General features: G+C 37.0%; 1 protein-coding gene across 1 annotated transcript in view; it reads left to right on the forward strand.

Annotated features, from left to right (window-relative positions):
- Positions 1–27,901, forward strand: part of CAMK4 (calcium/calmodulin dependent protein kinase IV) — a 235,297-nt gene that overhangs the window by 152,764 nt on the left and 54,632 nt on the right. Inside the window, exon 5 of the mRNA XM_063082936.1 lies at positions 8,212–8,284. Within this exon, the coding sequence (XP_062939006.1) occupies positions 8,212–8,284 (73 nt within the window). The remainder of the gene's footprint in view (positions 1–8,211; positions 8,285–27,901) is intronic.

Below are 27,901 nucleotides of genomic sequence, written 5' to 3' on the forward strand. Positions count from 1 at the left end.
CATAGGAAAACTTATTAGAAATTTTGGAATAAAATCAGTGATTTTTTTTGTGTGTCCAAGAAAATCCAAAAAAAAAATAAATCTATACAATTATAACATTATGGGAAGATGAAATCTCCAGAAGTTTTCTTTTAAATCTCTTTCAGTCTGTTCACAGCTCTTAAAAATTCAACATCATTTTCATTGAACTTTTTAAGTGGACAAGGTATGAGGTTGTTTGCATTAAGAGTAAATTTTTAAGGTTTATTTTTATTTCCAGAAAATGATTATATTTTAAGACACATAATCTAGCAGTATCGTTTAAGTCTTATAATTAAATAAAAGGTATTTTTTTTCTGATTTTTGTTTGACAACTCCAGTATCTGAATATCTCGTGATTTTTTTTCTTCTTTTTTCTGTTTTCTTCTTGTGTTTTTACTTGCCTGATTATGTCTGTTTCAATGCCAAACATTATGTATGGAAGATTTTATAATTTGAATGTTTGAATGCTGTTACCTTCTAAAGAGCATATTTTCTTTTCTTCTGTCAGGCATCTAAGGTAAGAAACAGATCGCCTTAATATAATCAGGTACTGGGCTGATTCAAAGCTGGCCTTACTGAGGGCTGGTCTATTTCTTGCCACATCTTATTCATAGGGCTTTGCTCTTTAAGAGCCCCAACTTTAAGCCAGGGAATTTTACCAGTGTCCTCTTTCCTTGACAAACCCTGAATGCCAGCTTCTGTCCCCTCAGCTCTATAAGACGGCCAGGAACTTTGTCCAGTTTCTCAGCCTGTCATCTGCTGCTTTCAAATCTGTAAATGCCATCACAGGGAAAGCAGAGGCATCAGATGGCAAATTTACTTTGCTGGTTTTTTCTTCACTCCTAGATCTTGATTCCTGAAGCCTCCTCTTCCTTAGTAACTCTCTAATGTCTTCAAATAGATTTTTTTTATTGAAACATAATTGATTATACATATTTGTAAGATACAGAGTTGACTTTCAGTTTTTGTATGCCATATGTAATGATCAAATCAGGATAGTTAGCATACTCATCATTACAAAATGTACTCATTCTTTGTTTCAAGTAGATTTTTAAAAATATTTTATTTAGCTTGTTTTCACTGTTCTTGCCTAGAGCCTTGTCTAACCCACTGTGGCTGAAACAAAAATTTACATCAGGTTTTAAAATTCTTCCACAGTCACTAGTGTGTTTTCTTCTTTCAAAAAGTTAATCCTTCTGGACAAGCAGGATGAAAGGCAGTGTTCCCCAGTACACAGATGTGGAAACTGAGATGCAGTAAAAGTAAATGATCTTCCCAATTTGGGCAGCCAGACCATTTTCTAGTTCAACCCTTTACTCCTTGTGTGGCCTTTCTTTCCTTCTTCTTATTAAATCTAGTCAGTCTCTTTCACATCATTTCCAAAAGAATAAACTATCGTTTATTTTATTTACGGAGAACCCATGAACCTATTGATTGGTCCTATGCAAAGCTATCTGTGTATTTAGCCTACTCCATAACTCTTCAAGTTTTTTGAGGTTTTTCAAGAGTATAAACTAAGAAGATATTGATAAGTCATAAACTCAGGCTTGAAACTCATGTCTGTCTGACTCCAGACTTTTTTTTTTTACAGTTCCCAAAACTGGAAATATTCTTTTTGTGAACTACAAGTTGTCAATATGCAAGGGACTCAGGGCTTATGTTTGGGGACTGTGCATTTAGCCTATTAATTACCTGACCAAGTCCTAGTATCTCAGTACCAATAGACATCTCTTACTTCAGCATTCCTGGGCCTATTACTCTTGGTAAAAATAGATTGAATTTTCAGGGCATTGTCATTAGTAAAAGGTTCCAGAAATAGAGCTTAGGCTATTTCTCATCCCAGTCTTCTTAGGGGTGTATCATGGTTGATATTATGGTTAGCCAAACTCAGAAAAAGTCTGGAATTGTGAAGACTGTTGTGCCAAAAGTTAGTCATTCATGTAATTTTCTGAAGTGAAGTTGTATAAAATCTAATTGTCCAAAAAAGGATAATTAGTCACTACAATGATGGCCATTTGTGAGTGCCTATTGGGATGCTGGCAGAGTGAGCAGGGCATTTTACTAACATGATCTCATTTAATCATCACAGCAATGCAAATAAAAGGTAGGCCTTGATGTATACATTTTATAAACAAGATAACTGAGGATCAGAGAGGTCTATTAACTTCTATGAGGTCACAAAGCTTATGTAGGATCTAACAACAACAATAATTAAATGAGATTTGGCTCAAGTATGTCGTATTTCAAAGCATATGATTTTTGTACTGTGTCATGCTGCTGCTATATAAGCAAATGCCTATATTCACCTATATTCATACTTCTTAAAAATAAAACTTCAGATTAGTAATCTAGCATTTTTTCCTCCTCGAGTGTTGACTTAACATGAACATTAATATGTACCAATGTGTTTTTTAACCATGAATATTTTATGTACATTTTCTCTTTATGTGGTTTGATCTGGCTATATATAAAAAAACATATACTTTGATTTAAACTAGGTTTATTCTAGAAGCTTCTTCTAGAAGCTTGGCCATAAGGGAAGGATAGAGGTAAGGTAGTAGAAAGGCACACAAGATAAGTGGAGGCTTGCTTATTATTTTAAGCCAGAGCACCGGGAACACATTAATTTGTTGATGGGAAGGAGCCCATAAGAAAGAGAAGCAGGAGAGATCTGTCTAAGAAGGACTTATATTTGGAACAACATCCAGAGAAGGCATGGAGGGATTGAGATCTAGAGTCAGATACAGGGATTTGTTTAGAGCGGAGAAAGTTTCTCTTTTCCTCAGAAGTAGAAAGAAAGAGACAAGATGCAAAGGGATCAAAGGACCTAGATTAGTTAAAACAATTTTGAAAAAAATAGAATGAAGCTGGAAGACATTGTTTGGGCTGAGATATGATTCTATTCTACTTATAAACCAATAAGTTAACCTATTACTCTTTCATGGGTGCTGGCAACAGATATGAGACTCCTGGGTCAGAAATAAAGGACTTTATTACTCATTGTGCAGCAAACATTATGAGCATCAGTGAGTTTGTGTCAGTTCTCCCGACCTCTTCAGGTTCCAAAGGGGCAGTACCGTGGGCCCAGGTGGATGCCTGCACATAGAGTAGGGTGTGTTACAAGAGAGAAAATAATTTAAATGTCATCAACTGGCGAATGAACATGCAAAATGTACAGTGGAACACCACTCAGCAATGAAAAGGAATGTTCCTTGATACATACTACAACATGAATAAACCTCAAAAACACATGCTAAGTGAAAAAAAGACAGACATGGAAGACTACACACTGTATGACTCCATTTATATAGAATTTCCAGAAGGGGGAAACCTATAGGGACAGAAAGCAAAGCAGTGATTTCCTAGGGCTGGGAATGGGAGTGTGTTGGGTGTAAATGGTTTAGGTAGCTCAGACTTGATAAGCTCTATTTTTCCCGGTATTGTTGGAGAGGGGAAATTTATCTCCTGATAATGGCTGGGAGAGAATGTAGTAGGGCACTTGAGAAAGGAAGTGGTGAAATTTGTAAGTGGGATTGTGAGAACAGAGGAGGGCAAGAGTAAGGCCTGTTTGTTTGTTTGTTTGTTTGTTTGTTTGAGAATAAGAACTTTTGAAGAGCACTAAGGTTCTGCTGAGGCTGAAGGCTGTGCATATTTGGAGACTCTGGTCTGTGGCATTTTATCTTGTTGGCTCCACCTCTCCGAATCTTTCATGCAGTTTTTGACAGCATCTCTTTTTCCCTTGTTTTTTATCCGGTTCTTTGGTTTTCTCCTTCTTGATCTCTTTCCTGAGTTTCTCTTCAACTTTTTACTTCTTAAGTTTTACTTAAACTTCTTCCCACATTTCCTGTAAGTGAATTTGACACTCATCTGTGGCTTGTGAGCCACACTGGTGACTACAGTCTCAAAAGAGATGAAAACCATCCTTTCAACAACCTACTAGGCATTTCCATTGGCACCTCTAAATCAGTATGTCCTCAAATGAACTCAGTCTCCTTCCTTCTAGTCTCAGTCTTGCTTCTGTTCTCTACTCTGTGAACTGACTCACCAACTAAGCTAATCAGCATTGATTTCTCCCTTTTTCCTGCCCTCTCCTCATGATTTTTCCTGTGAACAGCTCTTAAATGCATTCTCTTTCCCTTTTGCATGCTTCTGCCCTTCAGAGCCTTTGCATTCTGTCCACTGCAGTGGACTCCTAACTGGTATTAGTTTCACTCCCTTCCACCTATTTACATTAAAGCATGGATTTGGTCAGGTCAGCCCAGCAGCCTCCTCACTATATTCAATAAAAGCCAATACTTTTAAACATGACAAACAAAATCACTTAGCATCTGGCTTCACCCTACCATTCTAGCTCACCACCCACTTCCCTTCCTTCTCACCACTGTGTTAACTACAGTGCATCATCTCCACCCTCAAACAGCTCATAGTTGAGAAGAGGGAAAGTACAAATGTGACACGGACTCTAATATTGTTTAATACTATCTTCACCTTCCATAAAAAGTGTATTGGAGCTTATAAAGACAACAATATCACAAGATAAATAAAATAAATGAGGGCTAGAAGCTAAAAAGTATATAAAGCTAAGAATCAGTGTGCATAAAACATATCCTAAGATGCTTTGCATTTGCTACAAGTTGGCGCCAAATTTGGCTCTAAGTTTTCATGTGGGCATGATAAGTGCTATAATTGGGGTATAAACACAGCACCTAGGGTAAAAACAAGTGGGCCTTCTAAGTCAGAAATGGCTTCAGGGAGTAGAATCTTTTGAGCGGAATTTTACATGACAAATCAGAAATTAGCAGGTGAAAGGTAAAGGGAAGAGCCTTCGGGATGAGTGACATCCAAAAGCACAGCAGCTAAAAGAGGAGGATCTTAGTCTCTGTTTTAAAAGCTGGGCTACACAGAGAGCAAGCAGTTGCTAGATCTTTGTCAAGTAAATGATTGAATAAACAGTGTGCTCTTGAGCAATTTACATAATGTCTTTGGGTCAGGCTTTTCATTTACAGTATGAAAGAACTGAACAGGGAATCCCTCAGCTCATTCCCAGTTCAGCAGTTTGATTTGGTCTCCTCTTTCTCCTGCCCTGCCGGCTCCCTGGCCAGCACCCACATTCGTCCCCAACTCCCTCACTCTCTCCTGGGCATCCAAATACAACAGGCACTAGTAGTACCTTGGAAACTTTTTTTTTTTTAAAGTATATGAATTTAACACTCTTTGAGAGAGTTCTTAGAGCAAGCATCAGAACAAAGACGCCATCAATAAAATGAAAAAGAGTAGAGGATGAAGTTTATGAAGGCGAGGCAGGTTTACCCAGGGAACAGCAGAATTCGTTTTAATTTATTTGGTATGTAACAGCATGATTGTGCAACGGCAGTCCTGATGACTTGATTCCTGAAACATTGTTTGGGGCTTTTACCCTCTATCATTCGATCCTTCAGTACACATTCTCATCAGACCAATGTCTTTCTCATGTAAACCTTCAGTCATCTAACAATGCAGCCATTTGAGAAAAAGCTGCAATCAGTGGGCAGAGCAGCAGGGCTTCTAATCTATGTGCCAGGAAGTCTGAGGGCCTCGGGATATGATCAGATTAGAGAGCTCTTCAGCTGCAGGGTGTGTGCTAACTGCCTGGATGGAGATGCGCTCAATTCAATTTGTGGCAATTAGTGTGACAGAAGCAAATGCACAGTGGTGGTATATTAAAGCAGATCCATGGAGAGAAATACGCATTGCCTGTATTTTTTTATCCTACAATTTTTAAATGATCAGAAGGAAAACAGACCAACTGGGGAGAAGAGGATCACGTGGGCCAACACAGCAAGGAGTGGAAGCAGAAAGCACAGTCATGGAGTTAGGAGGCCTGGTGAGGCCAGAGGCTGTCAGGCAGTGCCTGGGAAAATGCTGCACCTTGCGCGTCCTTCCCCCATCAGCATGTCTGCGAGGCCCACATGGGCTGAGTGACCTGTGGGAACTGGTGTTATGAGGCAGCCTTTTGGATCAGTGCTGTGATTAAATTCCTGGGAGACATTTTGTTTCCAGCACTGAGCCTTCTAGCCCTGTCCACAGCGGAACACTGGGAAATTGTGTGGCTTAGAGGCAGGCAAAGGACACGGCCCCAGGCCATTGAAAATGATCTTCAGATGCTAGCAGCATCTTAACCGCTTTTTTCCTTATTTTATAAAGCATCAAAAGGAAATTAGTTTACCAAATCTGAAGTATAGCAATAACGATTAAATATAAAAAACAAAAACACCAATTAAAGCTATTCCCCTATTTTTACAGCTTTAAACCTTCTACAATGATATAATACTTCATTGCTTCTGAAAATCCAAATCACTAGTATATTTTTTATAAAGCTATAAACCCTTGTTTTTCTCCCCATGGTTCAATTTCATTGGCAAATTTTTCGAAATGCTAGCTAAATTGCAGGAAGAAATTATGTATCTCTTCATGAAACAAATACTCTGTTTTGCTGAATTTGAATCACTTTGATTTTGTTCAAAATAAGCTTCTAAAAAGATTCATGTTATTACAGTAATATCTAAAACTATGTAATTCAGTTTATTCATGAGACCAGCAATAGTCTTCCCACTTCTCGCCTTTTCCTTGGGGAGACATCAGTGCGCTGTCCTTCCCCTGGAGATATAACCGGTGTGCCTGTGATGAGCGTCATTTCTGAATCCAGTGCTTTTGTTCCCCACGGTAAGGGACATAGGTAAAGGAATTATCCAAATGTTCATGGTCTGAAATCTTTCTGACATCCGTTCATTCTGCAATGAGTATGGATTCCACGATATTTTCTGACTGCCTAGTGTGAGCAAAGCTTGCAGCGAGGCTCATGAGTGATCCAAAGCAACCATCCAGTGAGAAGGCTGAGAATGTTACCAGAGTGCCCTGCAGAAGGCACTGGCCAAACACGTCTGCTGCAGTCATGCAATCTAAATGGAGAGAAAGACTGCAAGACTTCACTTTCCTTTGCTTGGCCACTAACATCTTCACTTACAACCATAGTTTTAAGTTATAAACCTGCATTTACAACTTGAGAAATTCCCTACTACTGATTGTGCTAGTCTCCTGCAGATGGCCTGGATGGTAGCTCAACTTATAAAATATTTAAAATCGAATATCTGAGATCCCCAAACCTAATCTGTGACAGTCTGATTAGCAAATTATCTTCGATCAAAACTCCTTTTAGCAGAAGCAGCCTGGAAGAGACGCGGTGAAGGGTGATGGTAGGCTGATATCATATGCAGTTTTGCACCTGCATTTTGTGGGTTTTCCCCACAAGTCTACTCTAGAAATGGGGAAGAGGGAAGTGGAGAGAGGGAGGGAAGTGGGGGGAGAGAGAGAGAGAGAACCTACAGGTTAAAAGAGAATAAAGACTTAACTGATCAAGTTTTATGGACCTTATTTGGATACTGATTCAAACAAACAAAAATCAACATGTCCAAGACAACTGGAAATTTGAAACATTACATATTTGATAATACTAAGAAATTAAAATTTATAGGTATGCTATTGCATCACGGTTATGATTTTTAAAAGATTTCTTATATTTTAGAGATATCTTCTTCAATATTTAGAAATGAAATTATATGATATCTGATATTTGCTTTAAAATAGTAAAGGAGGGGCCGACCCCGTGGCTCACTCGGGAGAGTGCGGCACTGGGAGCGCCGGAGGCCGCGGGTTCGGATCCTATATAGGGATGGCCGGTGCGCTCACTGGCTGAGGGCGTGCGGGCGACACCAAGCTGAGGGTTGCAATCCCCTTACCGGTCACAATAAAAAAGAAGAAGAAAAAATAGTAACAGAGGAAGGGAAGTCATTAAGCAGAGAGACAAAACAAGATTGGCCATAAATTAATAATTGTTGAAGTTCTGTGACAATTACATGAGGTGTTTTATAATATAATGTTTACTCGGCATATATTTAAAATGATTTGCAATATAAAATTTAAGGAAGAATTTTTTTTCCTTAAATAGGATGGACAGTTCAAGCCAAGGCAAAATAAATGCTTTTCATTTTCCTAAGTAAACTCCTCAGATTTTTAAAGTGCCGGTTTATGGAAATCTTTCCCCTGGTATTATGAAGCCTGTTAAAATAATGTTAATTTAATTAACTTCTTTTAACATCCGCTCAACTGAATGCATGTGTGTCTGAGAAGCATTTCATGATTCTTTCTTTATAGGATTGTGGAAAAGGGATATTATAGTGAGCGAGATGCTGCAGATGCTGTTAAACAGATCCTGGAGGCAGTTGCTGTAAGTATGAAGTAATAGCAACGGTGTAACTCTTAGTCATCTCTTCTTTTTACAGAATCATCATTTAAAAAGTGCATATCTGTGAGAAGCCATAACATTTACAACGAAATATGTCAAATATTTACTAGAAAATATGGCGAGTAAGTTGGTATTTTTAACTGATTACTCAGATTCTGAAAGATGCAGTCCTCCCCTATAAAATGCCATAAGCTTGTTAAATTAATTTCCAGTCTATTATTATGAGACCAAATCACAACTTTGGTACCATTACTTGTTCCTTATCTCATTGTTTCTTATTTCTTGAGTTTATTTCTTTATTGTTTTCCTTGTTTTTTAATTTGGTAGAGAAGTGGAGGAAGGTTGAATGTGATAAATATAGAACTAGGATATAGAGATTATTGATTTTTTTTTTTCAAGAAAAGAAATGAGTCAATTAGAAGGAAAAATGTGGCATTTTAAAATTTTTTTCAAGGGAGAAATATAATGTTTTAAACAGGAATACAAGTTTTGTAAGTTAATGGTGGAAACAAATTCATGCACATTTACAAAAAATATATATAATTTTGAGAAGCTTGTTTGGATAGAATTAGCCAGGAAATATTTGCCTAGGTAAAACAGACTTCACTGGTTAAAACCTTCTCATATATTTAATGGTTTCTAATACATGCTGGGACACTTTGGTGATTTATTTATTGAATATAAAGCTGGAACAAATTATTCTCTGAACAAACAGGACAGGACCCGAGGGGAGATATTTATCAGGACCAGTTAGTGACAAATCTATAAAGTATGCCCAGAATTAAGATACATTCTATTATTCAGAGTTAGTCATCTAACTAACATTATTTTTCAATACCTTTAGAAATCAGCCACAGTGACACAAGCACACGTCCTATGAAATTTACCCACAATATAAACAGGAAGGCAGGAAGGAAGGAAAGGAGGAAGAGAAGAAAGATGGAAGGACCCTGATACATAACTAGCTTATGTACCCATAAGGAAAAGGAAAAAAACGACCTTCACCATCTTTGCATAGACTGTTAGAAATAGCTGGACTGTGGTCTAAACAAATTTGATAGCTTGGTGAGCTATCAACACCAAGGTCAGCTGGCTTAATAGCTCACTTCCAAATTATTGCTTCCCATAGAAGTTTTTTGGTTTTGTTTTTGTTTTTGTTTTGCTAGCCCTACTTGTTTATCATGTAAGAATTAACTTTTCTATGACCAACTTTAGTCATTTCTCACATTCCCACATTTTCATCTACCATGTAACTGGAGCTCTCTGTAGATTTACGGTAGATGTATATTCCCTGATTCTGTCATTCACTGATACCAGCAGGGAACCCTAACCGTGCTACCTCAACCTTCATCTGGGGAGATGGCACTACCCTTCAGCAATTGTTTGCTAAAATCCTGGAGTTCAATCTAGATCTGTTTACCTCACATCCCCATAATCCCATCAACAAGTCTGTCAGCCTACCTCTAAATTATACCCTGAATTTGAGCATTTTTCTTCACTGTCACTCAGCTACAACCCCAGTTTCATTCTCTATCATCTCCCAATCAGACTGCTGCAAAACTTCCGCAGAACCTTCAACCCACTTCCACTGCCTAAAGTTCATTTCCTTCACAGCATCCAGAGTTATTTAAATTGTAAATCAGTTATATCATTTCTATGCTTCCACTGCCAATGGCGTCCCATTGAAAATAGAATAAAATAAAAATTCCTTAACATATCCTAGGATTTCCTGCATATTCAGGTTCCTTCCCACCATCCCAGTCTCAATGTGTATGTTTTCACTCTCCTTCACAATGTTGGAGCCATGCTGGACTTTTTTTCTGACCCTCAGAAAGATCTTAAGTTAATTCCTATCTCAGGGTATGTGTTGTTTCTCCACCTGGAACCCTCTTTTATCACATCTTTCTATGGCTCACTTCCTTACTTCTTTCAGGTCCCTGCTGGTGTCACCTCTCCAGAGACCTTCCCTGACTGCTCCCCCTAAAATAGTGCCCACCACCACCTCTCCAAGCCATCCTCAATTCTATTACCACATGTTATTGCCCTTTCACACTTATAATTATTTGAAATTATACATTATTTTGTCTGCGTTTAGTGTTTATTGTCTAATTCCATAAAAGTAGGGACTTGGTGTTTTATACTCTTTTATTCCCAGTGCCTGCAGCAGTACCTGACAGTAGTAGGTGCTCAATAAATATTTACTGAACAAGTAAATGAAAATGGATCAAAACCTTCAAAATTCTGTATTTTGTCTTTATTCTATATTTTGTCTTTCTAAATAATGACACATCTACTGAACATCTTTACTATCATTTTCCTAATTTTATTTCATATGAAACAAAGCTATGTACCTTGCTTCCATGTATGAAATTCTTCCTTACTATCATTTTGTTTTTCCCAGTCATTCAAAACTCACCATCCTCAGTATGTTCTTTCTGATTGCCTTCATCCCTTTAGATCAGCTCTTGATTCTTTTGGCTTATCACAGCAGCCATCTTCAATTGAGTGATACCTCTTGTTGCTGACTGGGGAAACTCTGTTCTCATTCCGTGAATGAGAAATGGATTGTCCTTAGCATCAGAATTGTCCACATATTGGAATTACTCCAATTAAGAAATAAAATGGCCCAAGCAGGGATGCTCCAGATAGGGGTGCCCCACATAGAACAGAGGGAACAGATAGAGTTTCTAGAATTCCATTCCAGGTCTGCAAAGATAAATTGATTGATATACTGCTAATTCTGCATTTTTCTAAAGAATTGTTATTTTACCTACTCACAGAGCTCCAGTTTAGGAACTAGGCTACCCACATTCAAGTCAAACACTTTTTGAAAGAAGCTTTATAAAAAATCGTATTTTTTCTATTTATTGCAACTAAGGGTCAACTTAAAAGAAAAAAATTAAGATCACTTCCGTAAGTGTGTCACAGGTAGAAAGCAAAGCAATTTAAAACTTGTGAGAAATGGCTGGCATTTATGAAATAGTTGATTGTCAACTACATAGCTATAGATACCTATAAAAAATAGGACAGTTGGACTCAAAGGAATCAATGATACAGCTCACATTTTCTCTGGATCACACGCTAATAAAACTATATCAAGGCTGGTTGTTGAAAACACAGAAGCCGAAAACTTAAAGATTGAAAAATTCTTGGCAAATATGTATAATTATACCCTTGTGTAACATATCTTACAATCCTTTCCTTCCTTCCCCCTTCATCGTAATTATTGCTCCACATATTTTATAGTATTTCTCTGACTGTAACCTTGCTCCTTCTGCTTTTTTGGCTTTAAATAGCATTTTTGAAATCTTTCAAAGTGAATTTGAAGGATGTTTACCCCTTTGAGTTTGAATTTATTTAGTCAGCCTTTGGGGGCAGGTCCTGAAGCCTTTTTGAGTATTCTCTCTTCTAGAAGTGAATTCCAGTAGTCCTAGATTAAACGGTCCAGGTCAATCTGCACATTCTGGAAGGGTCATCCTGTCTCAGCACAGTGCTGGACCTAAAAGGCCCCTTTTACCTTTGACTTGTGGAGATAACTATGGACTATTCCGTCTCTTCTGACATCTCTTCCTGTTTCTACCACCTCGAGTTCTTTCCTTCACACCACTGACATCTTGCTGTTCCTCTGTTTCCAAAATATCATTGTCCCCTCCTTTTCCCACTTCCTTCTCTTTCTCTAGCTACAGTTTTCTTTGGTATGTTTTAATTTCAAAGCCATGACTTCAGAACCTGGAGAAACTTGTAAATATAGAGTAAAGCACTGAATTTTAAAAATGAAAGAAATGGTTGAGAAACTTAAATCTATCTGCTATCTCAGCACATAGCCTTTTGTTTGGAATTGTGTTAAAGATTGTGGTAATGATGGTGAACAGTTGCAAACAGAAGCATCTATCTCTTTAAAATGGAAATCAATTGGTATCTGATATTTGAACATCAAAGAAAAATGGAAAATGGACATGATTATAGGAATGCAGGAAAAAATGAAATAGGAAAACCTCCTTTTGGTGAAAAAAAATTTTTTTAAATCTGTAACCCATTCCCTGAAGAAACATATTTAACTTATTAAAGAATCAAGTGATAGAGAATTGATGACTAGATATTAAAGAATCGAAAAGGCAAAACAGAAACACAAACTATCATGTTGTGGAGGTAGCAACTTCAGGAAACAACCTCCCCTAGGAATAGGAAAACAAAATGAAGAGGCTGAAATTATTAAAACATAGAAAACCGAAGGAGGTGCTCTATGGGCCCATGAGAAGAGCTCCCTATTTGGCTGGTGCTGGTGTCCCTGAGCTCAGAGGAAATGCCCATGAAGCTGGAACCCAGGCCTCTAAGGATGGTGCTCCAGCCAGCAATGCCAGTGTCACCAAGGAAAGCACTGACACTGGTGCTGTGAGCACCAGAAAAACTATAGACTGGGATCAGCTGCTGCTACCGGCATGACCAACCACTGCAGGGAAAAAGAGCATTTCTAGGTGAAACGGTGAGGAATAATGAGCAGAAAAACAGACTCAGAAAGCAAACAGGAGGAGCGAGTCCCTTTATCTTCCTTCAGCCTCCACTCTGTCCTGTGGGCCCTCTCATGGCAGAGTCAAACAGGGAGCCAGCAGGAGAAGGAAGAATGTGGCTTCAAATTCAAATCCCAGCATCATAAAGTGGACTATAGACTATAGATGTGTTTAAAGTTGACAGACAATAGCTTAATAAATTGTACAGGAAGTTATTCATACCAAAAATAAATTCTCAAAATTTCTGTTTCTATTCATAGCGTCTTTTAAAATGTTCACGGTCTATTAAAGTGCGTGCAGTGGTTCTAGAGGCCAATGAAATCAAAACAAGCAAGGCAGCAAAATAAATTACTATCTGTATTAGTATTGAGAATCATGCTTGATAACGCCAGTACATTTAATGGGCACTATATACGTTATCCAACTTTACATTATTTGACATGTTAAAGCCGTCTTCGACTCTGACATCTTAGTCCTTGTTGGCAGAGCCAATCTCCCTTTAGAACTTCTTTTCCCAAACTCCCTTGCATCTAGGGTATATGATCCGATCCTGCCCAATGTGTTCTGAGGAGCAGTCTGCTGGTGATTTCTCGGAAAAGTTTTCCTTTAATAAAAGGAAGCCCAAAGGAGGGAAGGACATTTCTTTTCTTCACCAGAATAGTTGGATCTAGGTCTGATTCTGGGAACTGCTTTTGCTATCTCATAATTATGAAGAGACACATAACTGGTGTTGAAGAAGGCAGAGAAAAAAGATGTCACCATTGGAATTCTCCTCCTACATACATATCATAGGATAATAACAGTTCTTCAATGTTTCTGCCATTTTAAGTTGAAGCAATTAAGACAGTGAACTCCTTCTTGCATAAACTTTTGAGTATATGCTAATAATGATTCTGTGGGTCTAAGCAAGCTGTATAAATTTCTGTTCATCTAAGCATAACACAAAGGGCATTCTCCTAGATAAAAAAATTTTGGTCCTGCAAATTTCTAAAAACTGACTTTTATTCAATACCAAATACACTGTTAAATCAGGATTAAGTATGATTTGAAGTGACAATGAGATTTAAGGTTATTAAAAATAAGCTTGCTTCTGACACTTGCTCTTTCTATATATGAATATCATTCCTGCTTGAGTCCACTTATTGTCAAGGAGAAGGTTCTGAGAGTTTGGTTAAGCAATGAGAGACTAAAATGGAAAATGTAGGGGTTTTTGTTGTTTCTTTAAAATCTATCAGTCTCTATGGTATTTGGATTTTTTCCAGGGAGATTTTGCCTTTTGGTACCCAAATTTGAACACTGATCTCTAGAGGGTGGATTTTAATTAATGAACAGTTCAAAGCATTCAAACACTATAACGGTAATTTTTTTTAAGTCACCTAGTTTTTATTTTTTTTATTTTAATTTATCAATATAAAACGTCATTGATTTTCATGTTATAATGGTAATTTTATGAGTAAAAATTAAAAGTGTTATATTACATATTCTTACTAAGAATTGAGAAATCACAGTTACCAGAGAATAAACAAACAGTTCTATTAATATTCTAATGTTTCGATTTATGAACATAGAATAAAGACTAGTGGCTCAATCAGAGCATAGACATTTTGTCAGAAAGAAATTTTGGAGCAGAAAAACAATCTGCATTCTGAAATTATTGCTCAATGTTGGGAAATTGGAGATCAAAAACCAATTCCTGGGCAGGGGGTAGGGGAGTATCTTTTTTATTAAAGTTTTTGCAAATTGCTTTCAGCAATAATAATAATATATCAAAAATTTATCAAATTCTTCCTACCTGGTCTTCTCTATTTTGATTCCCAGGAGAGCCACAATAAATTCTGTAGCAGGTATCCAGAAATTGTCCAATTACTATACGCAGAATAGTATGTTGATGATCACATTCTAAATGGCTTTTGTCGTTTCAAGGTTTTGTAAATATCGGATGATGTGAACAATTCAGTTCAACTATTACTGATTCCGTTGTATGTGCCAGACTTTGTTCTGGACTCTGAGACACAGAAAATAAGAAACTCACCAATAATCTGGTCAGACAGACACATAACCCCCTGGCTACAAGATGGTATAAGTGTACCAAGCAATTCAAATGCATCAGAGAGAGATAGTGCTATTCCATGTATCTAGAGAGAAACTGAGTCAGAAAAATCTTGCCAGAGAAAGTTATATCTGAATTTGGGTTTAAAAGAAAAATCGTTTTTTGATAGGAAGCTAGTATGAGTGAAAAGGCATTCCAGGAATAATCCTTTTTCCCACATGTTTTTAGGAAAACAACAGTATAAAGGTATAAAGGCATGAACGGCTGGCTGATCTTTGGTTATTGCAAGAAAGTAAAGTACATATGGTGAGAACAAGGGCTTGTGAGAGAGGCAGGGAGCCTGACCTGAGGGGCTTAGGTGACTTGCTAAAGAGGTTCACATGATTCTGCAGATGAAGAGGTTTTGAGGGACTTTTGCTGTGAGACCATCACCCTGATGGCTACACGAAGTCCAAAAGCACTAAGGACAGTTAAGAGGATATTAAGTCCAGTCAAGACATGAGAAGCATCCCCATTCCACTCAAAAGGACACAGTTTTTGAGTCTGTGAATGAGATGTGCTAACAACCAAGCCCAGAATTTCCCGTGGATCTTCACTGTCAGTATTTATGGGATGTTACATATGCAAAGACTTGGAGATAATTAAAAATAATGTAGAGCAGGGAACACGCAGATAACAGGATTTAGGGGATCCATTAGATCTTCTCACCAATCTGTCTCACCTTTATTAACACTTATCAATACATTCTCTTCTTCTCACCCCTCTGCCCACTTCCTCTCTAAGGTTTTATTCTGTTCTCTTTTGTCCAGTCTCATAGTTCTTCTAATGACCTCTTTCTCTTCTATTCCTGTTTCCTTTTCCTACATTCTTTTCTTTGTATGTCCTTCTTCCTCTGCTTAGCCAGGATCTAATGATGAACAAAACAACAGCAGCAAAAATAACCAACATTTTAAAAAGTCAACCAAAGCCTCTAGACCCAGGATGACTGTTCACTAGGCACACAGCATGCATTGTAGGTCCCGAGGAGGGCTACTGAAAGTAAACACAAGACACACTCCCTGCCTGGAAGAATTTAACAATAAAAAGAGGATAATAAAATAGCATCTAATTTATCTTTCTTGGAAAGAAATGCCCCAGAATTTAGATGAGTGTTTTTCAAAAACCCAAAGTGTCATGAACATGAGGTTACTGAATAGATGTGACCTGATTCTTGTGTGATGTCCTTGAATTGTGTTCTTTAGAAGTTCGTGCACAGCTATTCTGTCAGGTTTTAGTTGATTAGGGAATACGATTAACAGAATCATAAACTTTGGTGCAGGTGAATTGGGTAACCTCAAGTAAGGATGAGAAATATTGTCTAGTTAATAGTGGCAGCATGAAAGAAAAGCACAAAAGAAAGGAAACAAAATATAAAAATAGAGAAGAACTTATGGTGTCCTTTTGAGGTCAGGAAAGGCATGCTTTGTTTCTGATTCTATAGATGATCTGCAAACATTAATGTGAATAAAGAGAAAGAAAAATGATGGGGAATCAAGCTGTAAGGAAATAAGATTTAAAGGTTACACATTTTAATTATATTTTTAAAATGCCCATTTCAAGCAGGTGTGTACAGACCATGAGAGGAAGGATATAATTACAGTACCTCTTATTTTAAACAAGCCTTACCCTAATAACAGTTTGGTCTATTTTCAATTCCTCTGACGATATGTTGCACATATATGTATTCTGTTCCTCTGACACTGAATGCTCTGAAAGCTGCAATCCTGGGTGACGAATTCTGCCACTACAATGAGCTCCCTAAGAGGACAGTCTCTTCTTCACATATATAAATATAGTTTGTGTGCATCAGCCTCTACCTCCTGCGGGCCACAAGGGAAGAACTCCCAGCTCAAAGATTACTTTGACAATTATCCTCTCCTAGGAAAGAATGACTGTGTGGGAAATATCAAAGTCTTGTGGTTTACATGTGAACAGTGGTACTTTCTTGTATGTGTGTTTCTCTCCACGGACGGTAAAGAGTGACTAAGGTTAAACCCTGGTTAACTGTTTCTATGTTCTTTCATTGATTGTTTATCGGAGGATGAGGAGGGAGGGATCATGAAATTTATTTTCTTGCTCTCTGGTAATAGTTTGATAAAAAGCTGAAGTATTCCCTGTCTTGAGGGAATGGAGTTCTATTTTGCATTATATGGAGTGATGTGAATCTACTATTTATGATGTCTTTGACCCATAAAAAATGAATTTTTATTTTGGGAAAGGCTAATTCAGTTGTGGTATTTAAAAAATGAACAGTTCTCTGCAATAATCAGGTAGAATTTATTTTATTTCTGGGTCAGAAGGCGCGATTTCAGGCAATGTTATAACAAAATTCTTTTAGCTTCACTCTTTGACCATGGAATTTTGATTTTATTATTCTTAAATAATAATAGCTTCACACTTTCTAGGTATAGGAAGTAGCATGCAAAATGGAGGTGTTGGCATTTACAGGTTAAAAAAGATACTACCTATCGGTGTTTCATTTTCTTTTCTCAGATTTTTTTTTTTTTATCAAGTATTCAGTGAAAACACAAAAAAGCTTCAAGGTTTCAACACTTCTGGGAACCAGGAATATTTGTCAACAAGCTTCCAGACTCTAAAAGAGACTACCATTGAACAAAGTGAAGACAGGCCCTAAGGCAAGACAGAGGAACCAAGCAGGGGCAGACTGTGGTGTTCTCAGGCATATCTACTGAGGTCTTTCATGGCAGAGACGTAGACCACAAACAGAGAGCTAGCAACCACCATCTGATTTTACGTGAGCTGCTTTCTCGGAGAACCAAGTCTATTTCAGCTCTTTTTTCTCCACCATAGCTAAACTTGGACTTCAAGTCCCATAAATGCATAAGAGTAAATTGGTGGCCCTGGAATGTGATAGAACCTGTAGGTGGGGCTAAAGGCAGCAGGGTCTATGGAAGTGCTAGTTCTAAGAGCTGCTTGTTCTTATTTAATGTTCCTGGCAAGAGAAGACAACAGATTGCACCGAATTATTCAGGAATAAATTCCTCATAGTCAGGTGAAGGAGCAGGTGACTCCTCCTCTCTGCAGCCAAACCATGATTACTAGAGACTGGAAACATGACCAGAGTGGCTTTACCAGACCTTCGGCATAAAATTAAGTAGTAGATGGTGATGACCACAAATAAGAATTTACTTGTCTTATCTATTGGCAAACATTAGACTTGGATCAACACCTTTTAAATTAAGTTTTGGTAAAGAATTAAAAAAATGGACCCATTAAAATATTCTGAAATATAAAAGCAGGGAGAAATGTCTTCAAGATATAAAGCAACAACATGCTTTTGGAAAAAATACATTAAAAGTGTGCGAAAGAGATTTTTTAAAAAGCATCTGTTTAATTTATTCAAGAGATCACATGTATTTTGACATTGAAACAAACTTGATGTTGACAAAGTTATTAATAAATCACCAGCTTGAAGTAAAAACACAACTCTGCTTAGGTATTAGCATAAATGATAAGGAAGCTTGATACAATAACAAAAGACTGCAAAAATCAAATAAAAAATGAAATCTGAATTAAAAATAATAAAGGGCAGAATTGAAGTTGTAGACAATTGAGTAACTTACTTGAATGCCAAATGTGATAAGCTTTTCCAGAATGCAGAAAGTTAAGGACATAATAATAGACCATTCTCTCATGCCAAAAAAAAAAAAAAAAAAAGTAAGTCCACTCAAAACCAACTAAACTAATAAACACCCAAATGTATCCGGTCTTTTTTGAATATTTCAAAAATAACGGCAACATTTTAAACAGAATGCTAGAAGGAAATAAAGAGAACATAGTGAAAAGAATAAAATCAAACCAGCCTCAGACATCATTACCAGTATTTAACACTAGAGGACAACAGAACAGGTGTCTATAGGGCAGAATGCATGAATTCTATATGCCGCTTAATAGCCATTCACATGTAAAGGCAGAAAACATTCTGAAATATCTGTAATATACAAGTATTCAGAAAACCTATCTAACATTAACTTTTCTAGCAGAAAATTAATATTTTATGATATCCCTCAGCCAACTAAAAATAAATAAAAATAAGACTTTAAATGGGGAAATTGTCATATAAAAGGCTTGGAGGCCATTATTAAAACAAATTTAATATGAGGCTAAAGCTATAAAAAGTATAAATATTGTAATAAAACTAAATGCAATTGTCCAAAAATTTTGAAACAAAATACATAATGTAAAAAAAATGCTGAAGTCTAAAATACTCAAATATAGCAATAAAAGCTGAGAAGTGTTCTAATTTAACATATCTTGCATGGGAGAGAGAAAGTAGATCTGATTTTATTCTTGATGCTGGATAAATAGAAAGTAGAGGTTCAAGTATTTTGCAATGTAAACATCACCACCCATGTATTTGAAAACTGGACATATATTTTCTAAATCACTAGAGAAAATAAAAGAAAAACAACAATAGCAAAAAGTTTACATAAGTTTTTAAGAGTGAAAACAAAGAAAGAAGAAAATTATAAAAAGTTGTATAAAATAAAAAATGATAATTAATTAGAAATTTAAATATATATGTTAATAACTATTATAATGGTCAATTAGAAATTATCTTCAAAACTCATGAGAGAGAGAACACTATGTATTGAAACCTCTGCAATTCTGTTTCTGAAGCAAAGATGTAGCTTTGAATGAAAACTGATCCCAATTCCCATACTTGCTGTCAGTCAGGCTTTGCACTAAGTAGTCAGGCATGGGGATAAACAAGTGACTGGGGTGGTGCTAACTTCAGAGTTGCCTCCACTCAAACCCTCCAGCTTTGTTTCTCAGCACAGATTATTTACCTGACTCTCTTCTTTGAAAAACTTTTAGTTTTTTGTATAAACAGATTCTGGCTGTCAAAGCATTAGCCAAATATACCTGAACCTAGAAATGTATCCACTTAGGCTAAACTGCCACCTCCCCCTCCTCTTTTCCCACCTCCCCACCTCTCACCAACAGCACCACCATCCACAATACATTACCAGGATGCTTATTTAAATCAACACCAAACACCAACGTCTTTAGTAATATCAAAGAAAATGCCTTCAAACCACTATTAGTTAACATCATTCTGCTAGCTTGGATAAGGGCAATAAGACATAAAACAGAAATAGAATAAAATAGAAAAGATAAAATAAAACAATTATTTGCAAATGATATGATTGTATTCTTGGAAAAATAGAGAAAATCTACTGGCTGTTATAAACAATGAAAAGTATTGTGGTCGAATTAAATATATACATATATATATAGAGAGAGAGAGAGAGAGAGCGCCTATATACCAGGGAAAATAAGTTAGAAAATGCAATAGAAAAAAGATGTCCATCTATATTAGTACTAAAAATATTAAATAGCTAAGAATAAATTATCAAAAAATGAATGAGACCTGTATTAATAAAATGAGACCTGATTAAATAAAATTAATCACAACATTTACAGACAGACGTAATAGAAAATATTTATACCATATTCCTAAAGACTTAATATTTTGGCGATGTCATTCTTCCTCAAATTAATTTAATGGTTTTAGTATTCAGCAGGATTTTTGTTTTAGAATCTGATAGAATAATTACAAAATTTCTCTTTAAGAATAGTCCTAGAAACAAAAAGAATGAGGAAGAGGAAAGATCTTTACCAAATATAAAAATGTGGTATTGCAAATAAAGATCAATTTAATATAATAGATATCCGAGCAAGAAACTGGTTTTACACAAATTTAGTATAGTGGCACCTACATGAATAGAGAAAAGAGGATATTTCAGTAACTGCTTTGGGGAAATTGGTTATATATTTGAAGGAATAAAAGTTAGGTTCTTACCTTTTATGACACACCAAAATAAATTCCAGACAAATGGAAAAATAACCATTAACTCTGCACACATATAAACAATCACACACACATATACATAGAAGACTGGAAAGAAATCAACCATTAACAATGGTTATTTCTCGACAGAGGAATATTCAGTTATATAAATATTTTCTGCATTTTAGAATCTTCCAATTTACCATAATGAACACATATTGCTTTTATAACCAGAAAATAATAGGTATTATTAAATGACAAACATGAAGGGATGTTAATTATATATGAGTGAATAAAATGTATGAATGAATAAGAAAGGGCTGCAGTAGTAAACCTTAAGGATATGTGAATATTTTACGATGCTTATAGCATCAAGACATAGGCTCTACCTTAAGACTCTCTGGGTTTAAGCTTTTGTTCTTCCTCTCTCCAGGTGTAAGAACCTTGAGACTTCTCATTTATAAAGTAGAAATAATAAGGATGTTGTAAAAGTCAGTGAGATCACATGTAAACTCTTTGGAACAATGTGCGACACACAGGAGACATTAAAAAAACCATCAACTGTTGCTATTATCAGGAACCTTACTTGAAAAGTTCACTATAATTTAAGGAGCTGAGAAATTAGTAAGTTACTACCACGGGGGTACTTCCAAAAGTTCATGGAAGGATTTACGTTATCTTTTAATTCTATTTTTCCACAAACTTTTTGAAGTACCCTTGTATATTAATACTATAAATTGTTGATAAATTAATAGTAATACTAATATTCAAAGTCAGAATAAAATTTATGATATTTTTCAAATGTTGTAAACATTAATAGTCAGAAGCCTTTTCTTACTTGTGGATATTCATAGTGAAAAGCTAGGACTACTGCTAAAGCATTCAGCCAGTCTTCGAAATGGCTAGTGCTGATGTTTTAAAGGGTATGCATGGAGCTGTTTCAATAAATGTATACGGAATTAAATTTACTAACTTTGAAATTAGCAGATAGGTTGGTTGTTCAACTCAAAATTATTCTAGGAAATTCCCAAATCTCTTGACTTTGCAGTAAGATCTCTGTGACAAATTCTTTTCATAGCATGCCTGTTTATACTTGGTAAGCCTCATGTTATCTAATAATACAAAACTTCTTATCAAGATATCATCTTTGCTATCGTCTGGTTGTTTGTTATATCATACTCTGGTGATATATTTTCATATTTTAATTTAACCTTTTTAAAATTGGAAACTATGTCCTATTGTTATATTTTATGATGATTTTTAAAAGGTTAATTTCCATCCATCTAATTTTGTGATGGTTAGGTCTTATAACTGATATTTGGTGTTTCTCAGGAGAATACAAGTCCTGGAAGATTTCATTTGGGAGAGAATTAAATATACATCCTGAAACAATAAAACTCCTTAAAGAAAACATAGGGGAAACACTCCAGGAAGCAGAAGTGGGTACAGAATTCATGAATAGGACCCAAAAAGCACAGGCAACTAAAGATAAAATAAACAAATGGGATTATATCAAACTAAAAAGCTTCTGCACAGCAAAAAAAAAACAATCAACAGAGTAAAAAAACAACCAACAGAGTGGGAGAAAATATTTGCAAAATATACATCTGATAAAGGATCAATGTCCAGAATATACAAGGAACTCAAACAACTTTACAACAAAAACCAAATTACCCAATTAAAAAATGGGCAAAGGAGCTGAACAGACATTTCTCAAAGGAAGATATACGAATGGCCAACAGACACATGAAAAAGTGCTCAGTATTACTCAACACCTGGGAAATGCAAATCAAAACCACATTGAGATACCATCTCACTCCAGTTAGGATGGCTAATATCCAAAAGACTGAGAATGATAAATGCTGGTGAGGTTGCAGAGAAAAAGGAACCCTCCTACACTCTTGGTGGGACTGCAAAATGGTGCAGCCTTTATGGGAAATGATATGGAGGTTCCTCAAACAATTACAGATAGATTTACCATGTGACCCAGCTATTCCACTGCTGGGAATGTACCCAGAGGAATGGAAATCATCATGTTGAAGGGATACCTGTACTCCAATATTTATTGCAGATCTATATACAATAACCAAGAGTTGAAACCAGCCCAAATGTCCATCATCTGCTGAGTGGATAATTAAACTGTGGTTTATCTACACAATGGAATACTACTCTGCTATAAAAAAGAACGAAATACTACCATTCGCAACAACATGGATGGACTTAGAGAAAATTATATTAAGTGAAACAAGTCAGGCACAGAAAGAGAAATACCACATGTTCTCACTTATTTGTGGGAGCTAAAAATTAATAAAGAAATAAACACACAAACAAATAAAGGGTGGGGGGAAGAAGACAGAATAACCACAAAAATTCCTCAAACTATTTAAGCCAAGTACACAGATACGATGTCAGGGGGGAGGGGAGGGGGTGGAGATGAAGGGGTAAAGGGGCATGAAAATCAAGTACAATGTATTTTGAGAAGTAAAATTAAATTAAATTAAATTAAAGAAAAAATAAAAGAAAATGCTGAAATAATATTGCCTGCGTCCTTCAACATAAGCCTTAGGTCATAGCCTATGTACATTGTGCTAGTCAAAAAAACAGAAGGTTACCTGGGTTTCCTGGTTTTAGTCATTGTCTTCAATCTCATCCCAAGTATGTAGCTCCTGAATAAGGAGTGCTCACAAAAGTCCAGTTTATTCACTTTGACTAAGGAGCAGAATTTCTCAATGGGGACAGTGGGAACACTAGTTTCATTTAGACAGGGCAATTCTTTATAGATGTTTAGCATCTCTGGTCCCAACATACTAAATGTTGTAGGCCCAGAAATTGGGACTACAGAAAAGAAAAACACCTTCACATAATTCCAAATACATCCAAGAGGAAACTTTTCCTTAATGTGTGTCTGTTCTCTCAGTCTCTGTCTCTCTCTTCCTCCTTCCCTTTCCCTCTTTCTCACCCCTCCCTCCTTCTCTTTACCACAGTTTTTTCTCTTGTAAAGTTTTTAGTTGGCTAGATTTATTCAGCAAGTACAGTAGTTGCTTCTGTTTTGTTGTTTTGTCCTGTTTTCTTTATATTGAAGAATATCTTGTAATATTTGTGGAACACTTGGTCCTAACCTCAGCAGTCTGTGCACATTCCTCTGTGGTCTCCTTGCACTGAAAGTTGCCTTGCAGAAATCTGTGGCCAACTTGATATTTCCCTTCTTCTAGATGATCTGCTTTCTTCTGCCTAGAGGTCTAAGTTTTCTTTTTTATCCTTGAAGTTCCTTAACTGGAGCAGATGCTTGCCAGTTATTCATAGCTCTTTTCCTATGATAAAGGCAGTAATAATAGTATTTCCCCATGTTACAAATGTAAACAAACTGAAGCTCAGAGAGATTGGGCTTTGCACAGTCTCTCACCAGTGTAACCCAGGTCGTTAGAACTCCTGGTCTAAGCTTGACCACATAGCCAAGTACCTGTAGAAGTCTTCGTTCTTGGCCTTTGGGATTCTAGGTCTTTTAAATCTCAATCTGTACAAAAATCCATTAATTTAAGCAGTCACAGGCTTTTAATAATTTTCTGCATTTATCTCTTTAAATCAAAGCAGATGGAACATTTGGGCTATTTAGGTTTCTATGACTTCATTACCCATTTCTTAGAGAACTTCTGAAAGGAACTACTGCTAATCTAAGGTCTTTCCCTCACCTGTAATAAATTCTAAAGCTAAACACATATATTTGTTTTTGTTTTTATTTGTATTTTTTTCTCTCCCTGAGAGATATATATTTGGAATTTCAACAAATTCACTTTCTCCCTGAACTTCCATGGCACATGTACCACTCAGTGGGTGGTACTCACCATGCTGTATTATGGTTAGTTGTACATAGGCCTGTCTCCTGTGATAGGTTGGGTTATCTCCATACTAGGAATGATGACTTACTCATCTATATCTATTATCCCTTTTCTCTAACAAATACCGTAGATATCCCTTTGTATTCATAGGATACAACAGGCACAATGTATATTCATTGACTTGAATCTAATTTTTTACCATAACTTGTTTAGGATCCCCGTATTTTGAGTTCTGGAAATATTTTAGAACTGGCCTTATGTCACATGACTTCTAAAAGACAATAGAACTGCAAATATGTTTAATAATTTAAGAAACTGTTAAATCACATTATATTCAAAAATGATAATGTCAGTCTAACTGAGGGAGAGCACTTTTCATGGAATATAATGGCTTTTAAAATTTAAATAAAGCTCTCTGCTCTCTCTGCTTCCTGCCATCTTGCAATGTGAGACCCCTGGGTTGCTGTCACCACAACCAGATGGACTTTGGACTTTCCAGCCTCAGAAACTGTAAGCAATAAATTTCATTTTCTTTATAATTACCCAGTTCCATGTACTTTATTATAAGCAACAAAAATGGACTAATACAGAAAATTGGTACCAGAGAAGCGGTGTGTTGCTTATAACAGATACTGGAAAATGTGGAAATGGCTTTGGAACTGGGTGTTAGGCAAAGGTTGGAGGAGTTTGGAGAACCCAGAAGAAGATAAAAAGATAAGGGAAAGTTTGGACTATTTTAGAGACTGGTTACGTGGCGGCGAGCACAATGCTGATAGAAATACGGACTGTAAAGACCCTTCTAAGGAGGTCTCAGATAGAAATAAGGATTTTATTGGAAACTGATCAACTTTGCTATGAACTGGCAAGGAACTTGGCTGCATTGTGTCCATGCCCTAGGACTTTGTGGAAGTTAGAACTTAGAAGTTGTGAACCAGAGTATTTGGCGGAAGAAATTTCTAAGCAGCAAAGCATTGAAGAAGCTGCATGGCTACGTGTAACAGCCTACGCTGAGTTATGGTGGCAAAGGCACAACGTAAAGCCAGAATTTAAAAGGGAAATGGAGCATAAAGATTTGGAAAATTTGCAGCCTGGCCATGTGGTAGAGAAGCAGAGAGCATGCAGTGGTGCAGCCCAGCAACCATTAGCTAAGAAGATTAGTACAAAGGAAAGGGACTATCATGAGAAGGAGAAAAAGGCCCTGAAGGCATCGCAGAAGCCTCTGGAGCCAACCCTTCCATTTCAGGCCCAAAGGCCTACAGAGACAGAATGGCCTTGGGGAACAGGCCTGAGGTGCCCTGCATGGGCTCCATGTTCAGGGCCACTTTGGGAAGGTGCTTCCAGCACCAGCATGCCAGCTGCTTTGGCTGCTCCAGCCATGGCTAACTGCCCCAGGTGTGGCTGGACATGCAATTTTGGAAGATACAAGCCGGAAGACTTGGCAGCATCTATGTGGCGTTAGGTCTGCAGGCTTGCAGAATGCTAGAGCTGTGAAGGCTTGAGAGCCTCCACCCTGATTTCAGAGGATGTATGGAAAAGTCTGGGGGCCCAGGAAGAACTCTGTCACAGGGGCGAAGTCACTGCAGAATGCCGAGTGGAAATGCGGGGTCAAACTTGCAGCAGAGAAACCCCATCAGTGCGATGCCTAGTGGAGCCATGAGAGAACAACTGCCATGGAGACCCCAGACCTGTGGAGCTACCAGAATGCAACCCCATCCTGCGAGAGCTAAAGCACCACCTGACACCAGGAAAGCCACAGAAGTGGAGTTGCCTGAGGACTTGGGGACCCAACCTCCACACCAGCATGCAGAGGAAGGTGAACATGGATTCAAGGTACCTGATTTGCCAGCTTTGAGATTTAATGCCTGCCCAGCTGGGTTTCAGACTTGTTTGGGACTTGTTTCTCCTTTCTTTTGGCCTATTACTCCCTTTTGGAATGGGAATATACACCCTATGTTTGATCCACCATTGTATCTTAGAAGTAGATAACTTACATTGATTTCACAGATGGGACTTTGAACTTTGGACTTTTGAGTTGAAACAAGGCATTGGGGATGAAATGAATGTATTTGCATGTGAAAAAGACATGAGTTTGTGGGTGCCAGGGGTAGAATGTAGTGGATTGAATTATGTCCCCCTAAAACTCATTGAAGCTTGAATTGTGTTCCCCAAGTTTTATGTATTGGAAACTTAGCCTCCACTGTGACTGTTAAGAGGGTGGGAAATCCTATTAAGGTAATTGAAGGTGGAGCCTTGAAAAGGTCATTGGATTGTAGGACCGTGCAGTAGTGTATGGATTAAAAATGGTGGTCAAGGGCGTGGTTCTGAGGGCTTTAAAAGAAGAGAAGAGTCTCTCTCTCTTTCTCTCTTTGCTGTCTCTGCTTCCTACCATCTTGCAACGTGAGACCCCTGGGTTGTTGTTGCCACAACCAGATGGACTTTGGACTTTCCAGCCTCAGAAACTGTAAGCAAACAGATTTAGTTTTTCTTTATAAATCAAACAAACAAACAAAGCTTGAGACATGGCATGTTTCCCTACATTTTGGAAAAAATACCTGATTTTATAGAACTTGATATGATAGATACAGGGGAAAATCCACATTGAAAAACATAACTTTTCACAAATACACTTTGCTTCTAGTCTTGGTTTCTACTTCTTGAAATTTAACATGGAAACACATACATTTCCATGAATAATATGTTGAACATGCTATAAGTTCTGACCATCTGTGTGAGATTTATGCTTTGAAATGTTCCCTTCAATGTTGGTTTATGGCAGAACCAGGATTACAACCCAAAATAAAAGATGACTTCAAGGTTTGCATCCTTAATCCTTCTGCTGTCTGCCTCCCACTACCACACCCTGCTATAGACTATATTGGGCCAAAAACTAGATTCACAGATGAGCAGGCAGAGGCCTAAGCATGGCAGGAATTCAAGGGCTAAGACTGAAACAAGACACATGACTTATATCCATTTGAAAAATCACACAACAGGAAAAAAGTCACACATTCTTCAAAAGCACAAGTGCCTTGCAGCAGGTGTACCTGTTTATATTTTTTTCAGTTCTTGAAAACTACTTATTCATCATGAGAGAAAATCATTTTTCATGCTATTATTAAAAAATTAAATCCATCTCAAGTAAATTAAGAATATGTGCAAATGCGTATTCTATTCTTTTTATGGCAGGAGTAGGTGGGAATAATTATAGCTCCACAGGTGTAACTCCTCCAGGTGCAATTAGCTCTGTAACTTTGTCAGTATCTGGAATGATGGAAGAATCAAGTCGAACTTCCCTGATGTGAGTCAATAGTAAGAGACTGGGTAGAAGATTTATTCAATTCTTTGTAGCCA

Source organism: Cynocephalus volans, chromosome 2 (assembly GCF_027409185.1).
Source record: "Cynocephalus volans isolate mCynVol1 chromosome 2, mCynVol1.pri, whole genome shotgun sequence".
NCBI classification, from domain to species: Eukaryota; Metazoa; Chordata; class Mammalia; order Dermoptera; family Cynocephalidae; genus Cynocephalus; species Cynocephalus volans.